Source organism: Mus pahari, chromosome 3 (genome assembly GCF_900095145.1).
Source record: "Mus pahari chromosome 3, PAHARI_EIJ_v1.1, whole genome shotgun sequence".
Classification (NCBI taxonomy): Eukaryota; Metazoa; Chordata; class Mammalia; order Rodentia; family Muridae; genus Mus; species Mus pahari.
The window spans coordinates 156,993,497-157,009,621 of NC_034592.1; the positions used below are offsets into that span (position 1 = coordinate 156,993,497).

Here is a 16,125-nt window from a genome sequence, read left to right on the forward strand (position 1 = left end):
CACACACACACACACACACACACACACACACACATACATGGAGATGGTCATATCTTGCTAAACTTAGCTGAGGTAGGAAGACACAGTGAGTGCCAGCATTTCCTGGCACAGACAGGGGGCTGTGGACTGTCCAGAGTGAGCAACAGCATGACTGACTGGGTGATGAACCGCTTTCAGCTCCCACTGCTGCCTTGACTCCTCGCCATGGTGGACTGCATCCTTGAACTGTGAGCCAGAGTCAGCCCTTTCCCCTTTAAGTTGCTTTTGTCAGTGTTTTTATCACAGCAACAGGGAAGGAAACCAAGATGAGCAGCAAGTAGCAATTCTTTCCTTCTTACACACCTTATGCAAAAATTCTCTCTAAACACACACACATACACACACACACACACACACACACACACACACAGTCTGGCAAATATTTTTGACACTATTTTATATTTTCTACATTTTCTGACAAAGCTTTTTATAGCCCAGGCTAGCCCCAACTCCCTCTCCCATATAATGTAGCACAACACTACATTGCTGGTCCTCCTGCCTCTGCCTTCCAAGTCCTGGAGGCTCACCATTCTTGGTTAAATAGTATTTTTTTTTTATAAAAGGAAATCTAAGGTTAAGTTTACCCTCATGGTCCAATCCTTGTACTTGGATGTTTTAACTACCAGGTAAGAGGAAAACAGGCCACAGTTCTGGCTTCTAATGGTCAAACTCAGGGCACAGAGCTGTTGGGTAAACAAGGTTTGTGTTTAGAGAATAGCAATGATAAAAAGCATGTAAAATACCAGTTCCTGTGTCTGAAAACTCCGGGCACATGTGCTGAGTGAGCGAGAGTCTCTGTCCTCTCGTGGCTTCCTCCGTTGGATCTGAGGGTCAGGAATGCATCTCCTGGGTCTGGTCCCAATGTCCCTGCACCCAGGCAGCCTTTTTTATTCCCATTAATTTATTTACTTTACATCTGGATTGTAGCCCCCTCCTAGTCCCTGCCTCACGTTGCTCTTCACTCCAGTTCCCCTTACTTCCTCTCTGAGAAGGGGGAGCTCTCCCTTTGTTACCACACCACCTTGACACCTCAGGTCACTACAGGACTGAGTACATCTTTCCCCACTGAGGCCAGACAAGACAGCCCAGTTGGGGGAGCTGGATCCACAAGCAGGTAACAGGGTCAGGGTAACCCCCACCCCTACTGTTAGGGGACTTGCATTTTAAGACCAAGCTGCACATCTCTTATGTAAGTGAAGGGGGCCTAGGACCATGTATGCTCTTTGGTTGGTGGTTCGGTCTCTGGGAGCCCCCCAAGGGTCCAGGTTAAATGACTCTGTTCGTCTTCTCGTGGAATCCCTATGCCCTCTGGGTTTCCCAACCCTCCCCCCAACTCTTCCATAAGACTTCCCGAGCTCTGTCAACGTTTGGCTGTGGGTTTCTGTATCTGTTTTGGTCAGCTGCTGAATGGAGCCTCTCAGAGAACAGTTATGCTAGGAACCTGTCTGCAGTCGTAACAGAGTATCCTTAATAATGTCAGGGATTGATACTTGCCCATGGGATGGATCTCAAGATAAGCCAGTCGTCATTGGTTGGCCATTCCTTAGTCTCTGCTCCATCTGTGTTCCTGTACTTCTTGTAGGCAGGACACGTTCTGGGTTGAAGGTTCTGTGGGTGGGTTGGTGTCCTTAGCTCTCCACTGGGAGTCCTGCCTGGCTACAGGAAGTGACCACTTCAGGCTTCGTATTCCCCTACTACTGCTTGGAGTCTCAGCTAGAGCTGCCTTCATAGAGTCCCTTGGAGCCTCCCCATCCCGGTCTCTGTTCCTTGAAATGCTCCCTCCCCAGTTTCCATCCACTCTCCTGGCCATCTTTCCCTAGTTCTCCCTACACCTGATCCCCCATTCCCCTCCTCACCCCCTCTCCCACAAAGTTTCCTCCCTTTTTCTATCTATCTCCAGTGACAATTTTATTTCCTCTTCTGAGTGAAATTCAAGCATCCTTCTTTGGGCCCTCCTTGTTACTTGGCTTCTTTGGGTCTGTGGACTGTAGCATAATTATCCTATACTTTATGGCTAATATCAACTTATCAGTGACTACATACCACGCATGTCCTTTTGAATCTGGGTTACCTCACACAAGATGGTTTTCCCAAGTTCCATCCATTTGCCTGCAAATTTCATGATGCCATTGTTTATACTGAAGTTGTGTTCCATTGTGTAAACGAACCACATTTTCTGTATTCATTCTTTGGTTGAGGGACATCTGGGTTATTTCCAGTTTCTAGCTATTATGAATAAAGCTGCTATAAACATAGTGGAGCAAGTGTCCTTGTGGTATGGTGGGATATCTTTTGGGTGTATGCCCAGAGGTGATATAGCTGTGTTTTGAGGTAGGACTATTTCCAATCTTCTGAGAAACTGCCAAATTGATTTTTGAATTGGTTGTACAAGTTTGTACCCCTACCAGCAATGGAGGAGTATCCCCCTTGCTCCACATTCTCACCAGCACATACTGCCACTTGACTTTTTGATCTTAGCCATTCTGATGGGTATAAGGTGGAATCTCAGAGTCATTTTGATTTACATTTACATGATGAATAAGGACATTGAATAATTCTTTAAGTGTTTCTCAGCCATTCAAGTGTCTTCTGTTGAGAATTCTCTCTTAACTCTATTGGTTGTTGGTGTTTAACTTCTTGAGTTCTTTACATATTTTGGATATTAGCCCTCTATCGGATGTAGGGTGGATGAAGATCCTTTCCCGGTCTGTAGGCTGCCATTTTGTCATCTTGACAGTATCCTTTGCCTTATAGAAGCTTTTCTGTTTCATGAGGTCCCATTTATCACTTGTCGATCTTAGAGTATGAGCCACTGGTATTCTGTTCAGGAAGCTGTTTCCTGTGCCAGTGTCTTCAAGATTTAGTTCCCTCTTTCTGTTCTGTTATACTTAGTGTATCCAGTTTTATGTGGAGGTCTTTGATCCACTTGGATTTGAGTTTTGTGCGGGATAATAAATGTGGATCTATTTGCATTCTTCTACATGCAGGCATCCGGTCAGAACAGCGCCATTTGTTGAAGATGCTTTCATTTTTCTATTGTATGGTTTTGACTTCTTTGTCAATGATTGTCTGTAGGTGCGTGGGTTTGTTTCATAGTCTTTGATTCTATTCCACTGGTCAACCTGTTGTTTCTATACCAATGCCATACAGTTTTTATTACAGCTTTGAAGTCAGGGTTAGTGATAACTCCAGAAATTCTTTTATTGTGCAAGATTGTTTTAACTATCCTAGTTTTTTTTTTTCCAAAAATTCTATCAGAGAACTTCTACAGCTAATAAACACCTCCAGCAAAGTGGCTGGATACAAAGTTAAATAAAAAAAATAAGTGGCCCTCCTTTATACGAACAACAAACAAGCTAAGAAAAAAAAAAAAAAAAAAAAAAAAAAAAAAAAAAAAAAAAAAAAAAAAAGTCAGGGAAACAACACCCTTCACAAAAGCCACAAATAATATAAAATACCTTTTTGTGACTCTAACCAAATAAGTGAAAGGCCTGTATGACAAGAACAGCAAGTGTCTGAAGAAAGAAACTGAAGAAGATCTCAGAAGATGGAGAGATCTCCCTTGCACATGGATAGGCAGGATTAACATAGTAAAAATGGCCATCTTACCAAAAGCAATCTACAGATTCAATGCAGTTCCCATCAAAATTCCAACACAATTCTTTATAGGCCTTGAAAGAATAATACTCAACTTCATATGGAAATATAAAAACCCAGGCAGTCTGTTTTGGGTGTGCCATGTGTTAGGTCTTTGCCAGTGAGGAGACCTCTCCAGTGCCCCACACTGCCGTTACTCTGATTCAGGAGTCCTGTTAGACCCAGAACACTATGGCTGATCTTCCCCAGTCAAATGTGAGACAGGCATTCCTAGCGGTGCTTCCTGTGGAGTTTTGAATACTTCACTGGCCAGGGTGAATTCTGTGTCATAGCCAGGTTTGAAAACCTGGTTAGCCCCGTCTGCAGAACTAAATGAGCTGAGATGATCACATGACCCAGACACACTGCTTCACCCCAGGAAAGAAATGGGTATCCCAAAGAGAAAAAATTTCCAGTGACATACACATAAAAGGCACAGATTTCTAAATATTATATACAGAGGACTACAGGCGATTCTGGTGAAAGGCCATGTTCTGCCTTTGCTGACTGCTGTTAGTTTTAATGGCTTCCCGCATGGGCAGTGCCCTCCATGGGCACTCACCTGCCCTGGGGCCTGGGGCCTGGGGCCTGGGGCCTGAGATCCTGTAGGGTAGTTTTCAGAAGGAGGCTCTGAGGTATGGCGGCCTCCCCTCTCTGACAGGTCCTCCTACATCTCTTATAATGACCTCCTTCTCTATACCTTTTTTTTTTTATTATTAGGATTAATGGAGGAGTATTAATTCTTTCTCGCAGCTGTAAGTTAAATCACGGTTCTCTGAAATTGCTGAGACAGAATAATTTCTCCCCACTCCTGGCTGTATGAATCTTAAGGAGCGATGAGCCTCTGTTGCAGGTGTGTTGATTGCATCCCAGGAAGAGACACACACACACAATTTTCACTCGACAACAAGAGACTTTAAAAATAAGAACTCTTAAAGTGCTGGTTCGGGTTCGGAATCCGAATTTAATGGTCTCGGTGACATTTCTTTAATCATCTTCTATTCCTTTCCTTCCATGATTTCAGAATCCATATCTGAAGGGTACAATTTTGTAGAATGGGCATGTTTTTTTTTTGAAAAGGTTTTTAAAGACTCATGACAAGATTTTTAAGCACCATTTTGTCCTAAACATAGTCAAGGCACAGGATGTCCATGAGGGGAGAGTGCCTGGCCTGATTGCCTCTCATCAGAGAAACCCAAGTGCTGAGAGCCACTGAGAGACTGAGAGAAGAGACAGGAGGACTCTGAGGAGAACTTTCCAAAGATTGCATTAGAACAGAAATACCAGAGGCTCTGCTTGATAAACACATTTTTCCGGTCCTCTCTTGGGTCCCTCCTGCTGGTAGAGCTGGAGGCTGAAGCTGCTTCTGCCAGCTCTCCAGCCGCCCACCAGCTTCTAGGTTTCCCATTACTTCCTGGCTGCCTTCAGCCTCCAACAGTGCCCATCTTCCTCTGCCCAGGAGGACCGACAGCTCTCTGCCACCATGACACACCATCCTGTTTTCCTAAAGAGATTACATAAGCTGTAGGACGTGAGTAACATGTGAAGGTACCCTCAGACTACACGCCAGCTAAACTGAAGGGCTCCAAGAAAATCCATCCCATAGTGACACGGCTGAATAATTCACATTTACTGGTGACACAGGGATAGGCACTTTTTGCATGGTTTCTACTCTTCCTATGGACAGAAGTTGGGACATCACCTTGCTGTCTGAGCATCGTCTTGCTGTATCTTTCATAATGCTGGTGACACCTGCTTGGCGACATTTTGTGTGTATGTGTGATTATGGCTCAGCAGGTAAAGGCATGTGCAGTTCAACCTGATGGCCTGATGACAATCTCTAGGAGTCACGTGGTAAGGGGAAAGAACTGACCCCTGAGCATTGTCCTCTGAGTTCTGCGTGTGCACTGTGGTGTGTGTAAGCCCCCAACAGCAATCATGATAAATCAAGAATAAAATAAATCTCTGTCCCCATTAGATAGCAATCTCTATGAGGTGGTACCAACCTCCTTTCCCATTGAGCGAGCACCTTAGCTCTTGGCACAATATTGGCTGCACTCGGTGTCCGGTCAATATTCAAGCTCAACAATACGGGTTTTGAAAATACAGACTTAAGATGCATTCGATAAATACTTAAATAAGTGAGCAAATAATCATTCATGACGTGATTAGTTTTAAAGATCTGCCCGTCTTTCTTGTAAGTGATTGCTTGAATTGCCAGCACGTCGTGTGCTCTTTAATGGCAAAGACCCTTTTGAACAATTTAATCTCAAATCAATGAGCAGTCCCAGAGACAAACGCACCTTCCTGTTTATAATCTCTACCTGCTTAGAAGGGCGGCTAGGCTGACCCTGTAGGCTCGCTTTTCCTACTTCAGACTTCTGAGTCCGTGGACTCCATAGGAACAGACTTTGGGGAGATATTGGGACAAACTAAAAGAAGTGATTCAAATTACTCACATTTTGAGATAAAGGTATTTGAGTAATCCATTTATTAGCATTTTAATAAGGCCTGGAAATGAGACGGCCTGAAGCAGATCTGACATTAAAGAGGCCGATAATTCCACCGTCAATTTTGCCCTGTTGTCTCTGCCTGCGTTTTCTTTTTAATTATTTTACAGTTTCTTACAGCCTTTTCAAGAGGGCTAAATTTGCAATCGCTGTAACCGCTTAAGCAGTCTCTTCCCCCTGACGTGGCACGACACTTACTTCTGAGAGAAATTATTAAGAGTGCGCGTGGCCTTTAATCAGGGAAAGAACACGCAGCAGAGATCCTCAGTGAGAGATGGGTCTCTAATAAGATTCCTGTAATTGAGTGTGGGCAGCCGGGCTCTGAAGATGCGTGGAGATGGCAGGATCTGTAATTCTGAAGATGGGGGAGGTGACTCATAGGGCGCAGAGCTGAAGCCTAAACAGGATGGCATCTGCACTTTAGAATTCAACCAGGGCAGGCCTTACTTTCTGAAAAGGGCCATCCATTCCAAAGCAAGTTAGTGTCCTGCTTCAATAATCCAAATTAGTTTAACATACTTCGGTGACATTTTTTTGGGCATTTTTCACAATTATTAGAGATAATTCACTTTTCTCTGTAGACTCTGGGGTTGAAAGCAAATTAAATCAATAGATTTTCTTTCTTCGCTCTCCCCGATGAGCCAGAAGTTATCAGTCAAATGTTCACACGACCTTTCTGCTTAAGCTTAAGAACCCAAACAACCTGTTGGGAAGACGTTTGGCTAACCTGATTATTTTCTCTATACTAATTGGCTTTATTTCTTTATTGAATTGAATTAATTGCCTGGTCCTTTTGTCACCGTGGGGATGAGGTTTGAGCTACTTAGATTGAGCGGCTGTCTTTGGCACACCATGGGGTCGTAGACACGTTAGCCATTGCGACAACTTCCTCTTGTCATGTCATAGGTGAGGATGGAGCAGAGCCTTTGGAGACTCTCCACTGTGAGTTTTACTGCCCTGGTTGAGACATGGAATCTGGGCTGTGAGACGACCCCAGGACCCTGGAAACTGCTTTCCTACCTCGCATCTGTTCTCCTTCCTGGCCCATCTTTAGCTGGCGTCTTCGCACTCTGTTTTCTTTGAGAATCCCGGGAGAACTTAGGCGTCTAATGGGTTTGTGATACCCATGTCCATAGGAGATGATTCCGGGAGGCAATACCATGTGTGGAGAACAGAGGAGACGTCAGGTGCCAGCTATGTTGTTTATTTTGAGAGAGCGTTTCACTGACCTGGAGCTTACTTGCTGGGCTAGGCTGGTTGGCCAGCAAGACTCAAGGTTCCTCTTGTCTTTGCTTCTCCCAGGCTGAGGTTACAAGTACGTACATTGCACCCAACATTGCTTTTAAGCCTCTAACTGAGACCCTCTAATAGTAAGGCCTACAATGGAAAAATACCCGAGAAGACCACTAAATTGGTTTTTAAATTGCCATATCTCTTCTGTCTTTTTCTCCATTATTTATTCTTCACTCCTTCAATTCTTGTCCTGTTCTCCCTCCCACCTTTTCTGTCTCCCTCTTTAACCCCTCCCCTCCTTCGTTCCTTCCTTCATTCTTTTAAATGGATAAAAAAAAAGAACTTCCAGAATTTATTATATGCTGAAGGCATGAGTTTTAGCTTGCCCAGAGAGAAATCAAACTGTAGACAGTTTGATTTTAATACCAAACTAGGGAGTGATTTTAATATGTTCCCAGAAAGGTAAACAGAGGAAGTGGTGGGGACCTCAGAACTTATTGACTCCGAGGAAAACAATTCTGTTTTTAAAAAGGCAATGCAATATTATTGTTCAGCACAGCTCAGTGGTGACAGGTGTGCATCTACACGTGATGTCCACTTAGAAGAGCCACCTACACAAGATCCTGGTGTGAGGGATACGCACATGCGGGCTGAGAGGATCGGAATGACAGTTGTGCTGTGTGCAAGGGAGCTAAAGTCTTAGAGGGAGGCTCTTAGAGGAATAGCTGCGCTCTTCTGGTGTTGCGGTAATAGGTCAACCTGAAGTATGAGAGAGAGAGAGAGAGAGAGAGAGAGAGAGAGAGAGAGAGAGAGATCTAGGAAGACTCCAGAATGAAGCAAGGTGGCTGGGTGGGCGGGGGCGGCCGGCTTTCCTCATAAGCAGGGAGGCTTGAGGTTTTCAAACTCCGTGCTTGGATAACTTTCATCAAAACAAGAACAGACTTGATGGTGTGCCCACTGCGACTTCCAGGGATCCAAGCATTCCGGAACTTTTTTTTTTTTTTCTAGCTATCTCATGATGCAATCTCACTCCTTGGAAAGGACCACCCTGCGGTTCTTTTGGCCCGATTTTGGGTCTCAGTGAGGAAATGGAGGAGAGAAAGCAATGGGAGACCAGAGGGAGTAGGTGGGAGAGGCTAGTCTGTCTCTTCCTTTCCCACAGGGAGACAGCTACCACAGTAAATGACAGTGTCCTATGTTACCTCATCCACGTATACCTCATCCGCTGCTGCCTGGCACTCTGGTGGAGAGCTTTTCATCAAGGTCTATTGAATTCTCTAATCTTGCCACCTGGCTCCAAGACCTGGGGACTCAAAGCCAAAGAAACCTGGGCAGAAGATGACTCTGTAATGAGAACAGACACTGTGTGGGACATGATTTGCAATGGAGGTGGTTATGGAGTCTTGGACTTAGGGGCTTGTTTTTGCCATTTCCTTCCTTGCAGGAAGCGGAGACGACTCATTTGGCTGGGTGTGAGTTGACTGCAGTTAATCAGGGAGCAGTGCAGGGTTCATTGGAGCTGAGGGTGGTTGTGGAGACTCAGATGGCCTCTGTGTCATTCTTGCCTCTCTTCACAAGTCTAGATGTACAATAACACAGTCTCTCTTTCAGGTCTAAATGTACAAGGGGAGCCATCTTGTGTCAGCAAAGACTTGTCTGTGGCTCATGGGAACAAAGAAAAGGAAGGCGATTATAGTCAGACTTCAGGACCCATGTCTCCTGGCATGAGCTCAAAAACCATGTTGGAAATTGACAAATCAACTCTGAAGGTAAGAACCACCATTCTAAGGCACTTCCATCTATCTGTTCTATAGACTTATATGTCTTTATTCCTGTATCACCGCCCAGGTGGTAAAATACCCTGATCTCCTTCTAGGACTCCCCAGAATCCTAAAACCAGACCAAAACTTTCCTAAACATACACTGAAAAATTAACCTACTTTGGAGCATAGGAGTCAGCTCAGGAAGGAGATGACCTGCTGTGAAAATGTGAGGACCTGAGTTCAAATCCCAGAGCCCTTACTAAAGCAATCTCAGAGCCCATATCAAAGCTGGGTGCACATTTGAGAGCCTGTAACCTTAGCACTGCTGCAAGGAGATGGGAAGTTGAGACAGGAAAATCTCTAAAAGTTCTTGAACTAGGTAGCCTGGTGTGTGCAGAGGAAACAAGGAGAGCCAGCTGTGACCAAGGTGGAAGGTTGACTTACATCCAGTGCTAGCCTCTGACTTCCATGTGTCACATGTACAATAGGCTGGTTTTGGTTGTGGAACCTTTGGGATGCTTTAGGGAAAAACCTCAAGTCCATGTGATTAATCCCCACAGAAGAAGGGGCTACCATGTTTCAGATGCTGCTACAATGCAAAATCATCCTGGGCAGACCGTGTTGGACCCACATGCCCACTTACCAGTTCTGCTGGCTGGAGGCAGGAAGTGTGGGGCTGGTTAGGTAGTAGAGTTGTTTGCCTTCGGAGCCACAGAAGATCACACAGTGACCTATTTTGTATTAATAAGGAGTTTGTCTAGGGTCAATGTGCTGATTAGTTATTCATAGAAACTTACTGAGGGATCCTGTTGAGGTCCCTGCTCAGGAAAGATTCATCAAGACCTTGCTTTCATTGTGGACCGTGTTTCTAAACAAGTTTTTCTTTAGGCCAATTATCCTTTTCCCTATTTATTTTCCTTTGCACTTTGTTGTAGGATATTTCTCCAACCTCTGGTGAGCATAATGACTGCTCTCAGGAGAAGGAGCATGCTGATGGGTCCGAACTATCTCCGCAATCTAACTCGTACTTGGCAGTGTTTCAGGAAGATCTGCCTCAGGGCAAAGGTCTTGATGTTCGACCTCCAGAAACTCAACTGCCACCTTCCCAGGATCAAGTCTCTATAGTTCCCAACTTGTGCTTCTCCCCAGATGTCCCAGAGCTGCCTTCTTCCTTTAAACCCAAAGGAACATTTCCCCACCATGACGTCGCTACCTCTGTGGCCGCCATCTGTGTTTCTGCGGGGATAAGAACAGGACACAAAACCCTGGGGGCTCACAGTGCAGACTCCTGTTCAGAGGATACTGTGGCACAAAACTCCCCAGACAGAAGAGCCACACAAGACAGCATTCCACGGGTGCTCCTGCCAGGGAGGCCTTCACCTGGTAAACAACCACCTGGAAAAACTCTAGAAATACCACCTTCAGAACCAAGTTCATTCAGTTCACACCAGGAGGAAGCAAGAGCCCAGGCAGATTTTCCTTTGTGGGGCCAATACGGATGTGGGGATCTGACTGTCCAGGGTGCTGCTTCAGGAAGCGAGAGTGGGACTTGTCAAGCTGAAGGATCAATTACCTCCGGGACTGTCACAGTTCCTTCTGACCCAGGACAACCCTCAGAAGTCTCCGAAGAGGCCCCTTTGAGATCCATCCGAAAGAGGAGTCTGGAAGGAATGAGGAAGCAGACACGGGTGGAGCTCAGTGACACCAGCAGTGACGATGAAGACAGACTGGTCATCGAGATCTGATGTCATTGCAGAGAAAGATGGTGGCAACCGGCCAAGGCCTAGGGCTCTTTTGAGATAAACATCACCAGGTGTCGTGGGCACTGAACTTTATTTATGAAACATCTATAGACTAGGAAAGCCATCTATAATTTCTTCAAGCCAACTCTAACCAACACCGTGCCCAGATCCAGTCATACCTTTCTTTAGCTTCTCTTAGACAGACCTTGAACTCTTCTACCCCGCCCCTGACACTCTACCTCTCCCAGTCCCTGCCCACCAGGTCTCCCCACTCTCTGGGGCCTTCTACATTCATCTGGAAGACTCAGAATGGCCAGGAAGGGCCATTGCAAGAGATGCCGAGTACACAGCTCCAACTTGATGCTGTGATCCCCATTGCCTCGCCAGGTAAAATGACACTAATCAGAAGAGCCATATGGGACTTTGTTCCTGACCAGTGAGGCCCCACTGGGTCAACACATCTGACACCATCGCCACTAAGTTAAGAGTGGCAAACACATCTGGGGTCATTGGGGGTAGCTTGAGAAAGAAGCATGGGGTTTGAACTGGGCACCAAGATGGCTCCATATAATTTGGAGACTAACTCCAGATGCATTCGAAAACTGGTCAGGGCCAGCCATCTTCTTAACGAATACTGTAAATATACATCACAATGCCTAAGGCCATTTAATATGTTGCACAAATACTTGTTTTTGATCCAGTAACACAAGCATGTGTGTCCCTAGTACTTGGTGCCTTTTCTGTGAGAACATACCCCCCTTCCTGCTGCCCCAAAGCCTTGGGATTTATATATTTTTTTCTATTTTTTAGGTCTTGCAAAGGAACATTGCATTAAGTTGGTAAAATAGTCACTGTAATGAGTCATTTTTATTTTTGAGGGGAAAATTAACTTATTTTCCTCTGATTCTTTTTGTCATATTGGGCTGTGAGCAATTTCAATTAGAGGGTTACATTTTAGTAATCTGTGCAACCTGAACTGATGCCTGTGCCTCGTGATGGAGCCGTTCCCACTTCCTCCAGAAGCTTCTATGGCATAAAACTAATTGGAGTTTTGACGCTGTTTTACATCTTGGTAATTTTATTTTGCGGGCTTAGCGTTACTTTGCTGTCAAATTAAATCAGCCTTTGTATTGTGAATTTCAGATCAAATCCCCCCAGAATTTCAAGCCGTGGGTGGAGGCAAGGTCTGCGTCAGCCAGCCCTCTACGCAGGCCTCAGGTTCCCCTTAAACGGGAGGGGGAAACTTCAAGAAGTTTACACTGCTCAGTCCTTTACGATTTTCTACTTGCCGTGGCGATTTTGTACACTTTGTGATTTCTAGCCGAACTGTTGTTGGCTTAACGCTGTGGTGGTGATGTTCACGTGACATCTTGTGCTCTCTGCTCCCAGGCAAGGCAGCCATGAAAAGCACCTGCCTCACGCGTGCGCAAACATACTTTCAAAAGTCCTTATCTGTGAAGAAGTATGGTCGCTCAATTTCAAATATTTTCACGTGACCTTTCCTGTTTTGCTGCTATTCACAGAGAACTTCAATGCAAGAGCAGCTTCTCGTTATTTAGCGTATGTCTGGTCATCACACGTGTTCAGAAATATCTCACTGATCAAATCCCAGCCTACAATGGCACAGAGGAATAGGAAAGTGCTAACTACCACCTCTCTATGCTTCTTTTAAAAAATTATTATTATTATTTTTACAGTCCAGTTGTTATCCCCCTCTGGTCTGCCCTTAGACAGTTCCTCATCCCATTCCCCCTCCCGCTATCTCCAAGAGGATGTCTCCACTTCCCAGACCCTACTTTCTACCTCCTCCTCATTCCCCCTCCCCACTCCCAGGTCTCCCCACTCCCTGGGACCTCAAGTCTTTCTAGGTTGAGTCTTCTCTCACTGAGACTAGACTAGGCATTCCTCTGGTATATATGTGTCTGGAGGGGGTGGGACCAGGAGAGTGATGGACTTGTGATTGGCTGCCCTTTGAATGACCTGTACCTGAGGAAGGCAGTGGAGGAAGTGGGTCAGAACCCCGCTGACCCTGTCTTTGGCTGGGAGAGCTTGGTCTCTGTGCATGAGACTTGAACGAAGTTGGGACCTGGACAGAGGAGCCGAGTGTCTCTGAGGGGCTGGATCCCGGTGGGAGTGGCTGATAGAGAAACATAGTCTCCTTTAATCTGTGCCTTCATAGCTTAGCAGTGTCCCCTACAGAAAACATTGCTCCTGAGTTGTCGTGGGAGATGTTGAAGATCATGCTGGGGAGCTGATGCGCAAATACTGTTAGGATATTCCTGCCATGCAGTATGTGAGCGGAGGAGAGGGTCATCTTATGCACCTCCCTGGAATCCTGATTTGGGGGTGCAGTCACCTACCTTATACATCGGAAATAATATAGCAAAAAAGCATAACACTGAGTGGAAGAAATCATGTATGTAGGTGGAGCTGGCCCCTCTGTCTTAGGAGGTATAGGGCAGCAGGGCAGGACCACTGTCTAGATTAGTGGTTCTCAGCCCTGTGGGTCATGACCCCACTGGGAGTCGCCTAAGACTGTTGGAAGACACAGGTATTTACAGTATAATTCATGATAGCATCAAAGTTATAGTAATGAAGTAGCAATGAAAATAATTTTATGGTCAGGGGTCATCACAACACAAGAAACCATATTAAAGGGTCGTAGCATTAGGGGGGTTGAGAACCATTGTCCTAGATCCTTATTTCCAGGGGACAATGAAGTCTAAGAGGGTCACCAGGCCCACGTCATAATCATAGCTCCAAAAAGCATGCCGGGAGCTCTGCTTCTTCTGAACCACCATAGCTAGCTGCTGCCCCCAAGGCTGGATCTGATATAGCAGAATATTGATTCCATCTTGGTAACCCCTCCCCCTGTCTCTTACAAAGCTAGAGAACTTGCCAGACCCACTGGTTCACCTGACCACTTAGTGCCAGTCTTCCCAGGGGGGTCATTTAGTTTAAATCAACATGGATTTGTGAACCCTGTATTTCAATAGAATTTTTGAAAAAGTAAACAATTATTTTAAATGACCTTGGGAGGAGCTAGCTACTGGAAAACATCCTAAAGTTACACACACACACACACACACACACACACACACACACACACACACACACATATTTGGCTTAGTTTGGTTTTAAGGGGGAGTCCTTTTGATAATGCACCAAACAGTCACTGATTTTTATAAATCTAATTTTCTTAAGGCAAAATACAATTACAAGAAAATTATAAGAAAACTTTTACCTATAAACCCCCAAACTCAGCTTGGGTTATTAAAATAAAATTCTAGTACTACCAGTCGATTGTTGCTGCAGTTTGATGATACTGCAAGTGTGTACCACACGGTGGATCAGGACATGCATGTCTGTTTTTTGGTGCTGGGGATGTAGCTCAGTGGTCTAGTCTTGCCTGTCATGTATGAAGCTCGGGATTCAGTTCCCAACACCACATGTAAGAAGCATGTTAGGACAAGGCCAGCCCACTGTTCGCCAGTGCTGGTACTCTTATGTACCTTCATGCAGGAGTCTTGAGAAATTGGTGCCTCCAATTTCCCCAATGGAGATGAGCTACAGGGCTGCCAGCATGGGCTGAGAGAAAGAGAACCTTGGATTCTTTGCCACGCAAGTGCTGCTGCTCATTGGTGTCTGATGCTGGCCACTGATAGTCCTCCTGAACTGCTGTGCCTGGCCGCTTTTTGAGATGCATATAGGAATAGGTATCAGCTCTCCACTTGGCCAACTCTTAAAGCTTTGTGAGTTTTGGTGGCCGGTCTGACCCTTCTTGCTGTGAGGTGTCGCTGTGGGAACTGCTTTTCCCTCCCTTAGGACTAAGCTCGGCATCTCAGAGGAAGCTAAGTCTCAAGATCAGTGGTGCACAGCTCTCAACTTGTGGTTTATTTGCAGGGTGGTGGAAGGGGAGAGAGGTAGAAGAGGGAGAGAAAGAGAGATGGGAGAGAGAGAGGTGGGGGAGCGAAAGAGAAAGACTGAAAAGGGGATGGAGGGGGAGAGGGAGGAGAGGGAGAGGGAGAGAGATAAACAGACAGATCTTCTGGATTCTAATAAAAGCATACTTGACAACTTGGGGAGTGACTGAGAACTGACTGGAACTTCCCTTTCCTAAATACTGCCTTCTGAAGCTGGGATCTGAAGTCTTAGTCTCGCACCAGTGCGGTGTGACCACTGTCCTCAACATGAAAGATAAAGGACTCTCAGTCTCATGGCAAACTATTTCCTGGCATTCACATCCATTACTTAGAGTGAACTCATTATTCATTTCTCCCTCAGCACAGAAATTTGCATTTTGCACAAAATTTACCTTGTGCAGCAGAATCTTACAGTTAACGTGGAGTTGCTCAGCTTCCTGGCTGAGGGAGGAAGTGGCCCACCTGGCTCGAGACTATCAAATTCCTACAACTGCAACAAGGAGTCTTACTCCAGTTAGCCCCCCAGTTCAAGAAGCATTGGCTTTTGAAACACTCTATTTCCCCATCTCTATCAAAACTCATCTCACACACAGGTATGAGGACGTAGAATAGTGTTGAGTGCTAAATTTCAACCCTTGCGTGCGTCTTCTCCACACTTTACATTGACGTGGCAAATGCACAGTTTGGTCTGAAGGGACATATGAACATGTGAGCATATTGAGTCACCGTGGAGGGAATAGGAGTCAGGAAGAAGTCAGATCTGGCTGGTGGGCGCACTGGAGAGTGGCCTGCTTGTTTCTGTGCACAGACAATTCCCTTGCTTATGGTGGGGAAACACGTGGCTTCTGGGGGTGATGAATATCTCCCACTTCTTTCTATGGTTGAATTATTTTTGTTTTGATAAAAATAAAACTTAAAAATGAAAACGTCTTGTGTGATTTATTAATTTTAACCCGAACCACACGCTGCAGGCAGTGACTTTCTGTAAAGCTTCACTTCAGCTTATTTGCAACCCGTTAACCAGACACTATGTCAGCCATGTTGGAATTCCATTCCAGCCAATGAAAGGCTAGATGACAGCAAGTGGCCCTATCTTCTTGTGCTATTGCTCACCCCCAGTACCTCATTTGTCACACGGCCTGCCTTAACTCATAGTTTCTAACTTAAAAATGCTTTTAAAAATTCTTAAATGTAGTTAATTTTGAAAACTTATCAGAGTACTTAATAGTCACAGTGCAACAATCTAGAACTTTCTCCTTTGGAATTGATGTTCTTGAAA

The 16,125-nt window shown here is 45.3% G+C and overlaps 1 protein-coding gene across 1 annotated transcript in view; it reads left to right on the plus strand.

Annotated features, from left to right (window-relative positions):
- Positions 1 to 15,772, plus strand: part of Znf831 (zinc finger protein 831) — a 112,448-nt gene extending 96,676 nt beyond the window's left edge. Inside the window, exons 5-6 of the mRNA XM_021194967.2 lie at positions 9,030 to 9,187; positions 10,117 to 15,772. Coding sequence (XP_021050626.1) covers positions 9,030 to 9,187; positions 10,117 to 10,926 — 968 coding nt within the window. The 3' untranslated portion in view covers positions 10,927 to 15,772. The remainder of the gene's footprint in view (positions 1 to 9,029; positions 9,188 to 10,116) is intronic.
- Positions 15,773 to 16,125: the final 353 nt, after the last annotated feature.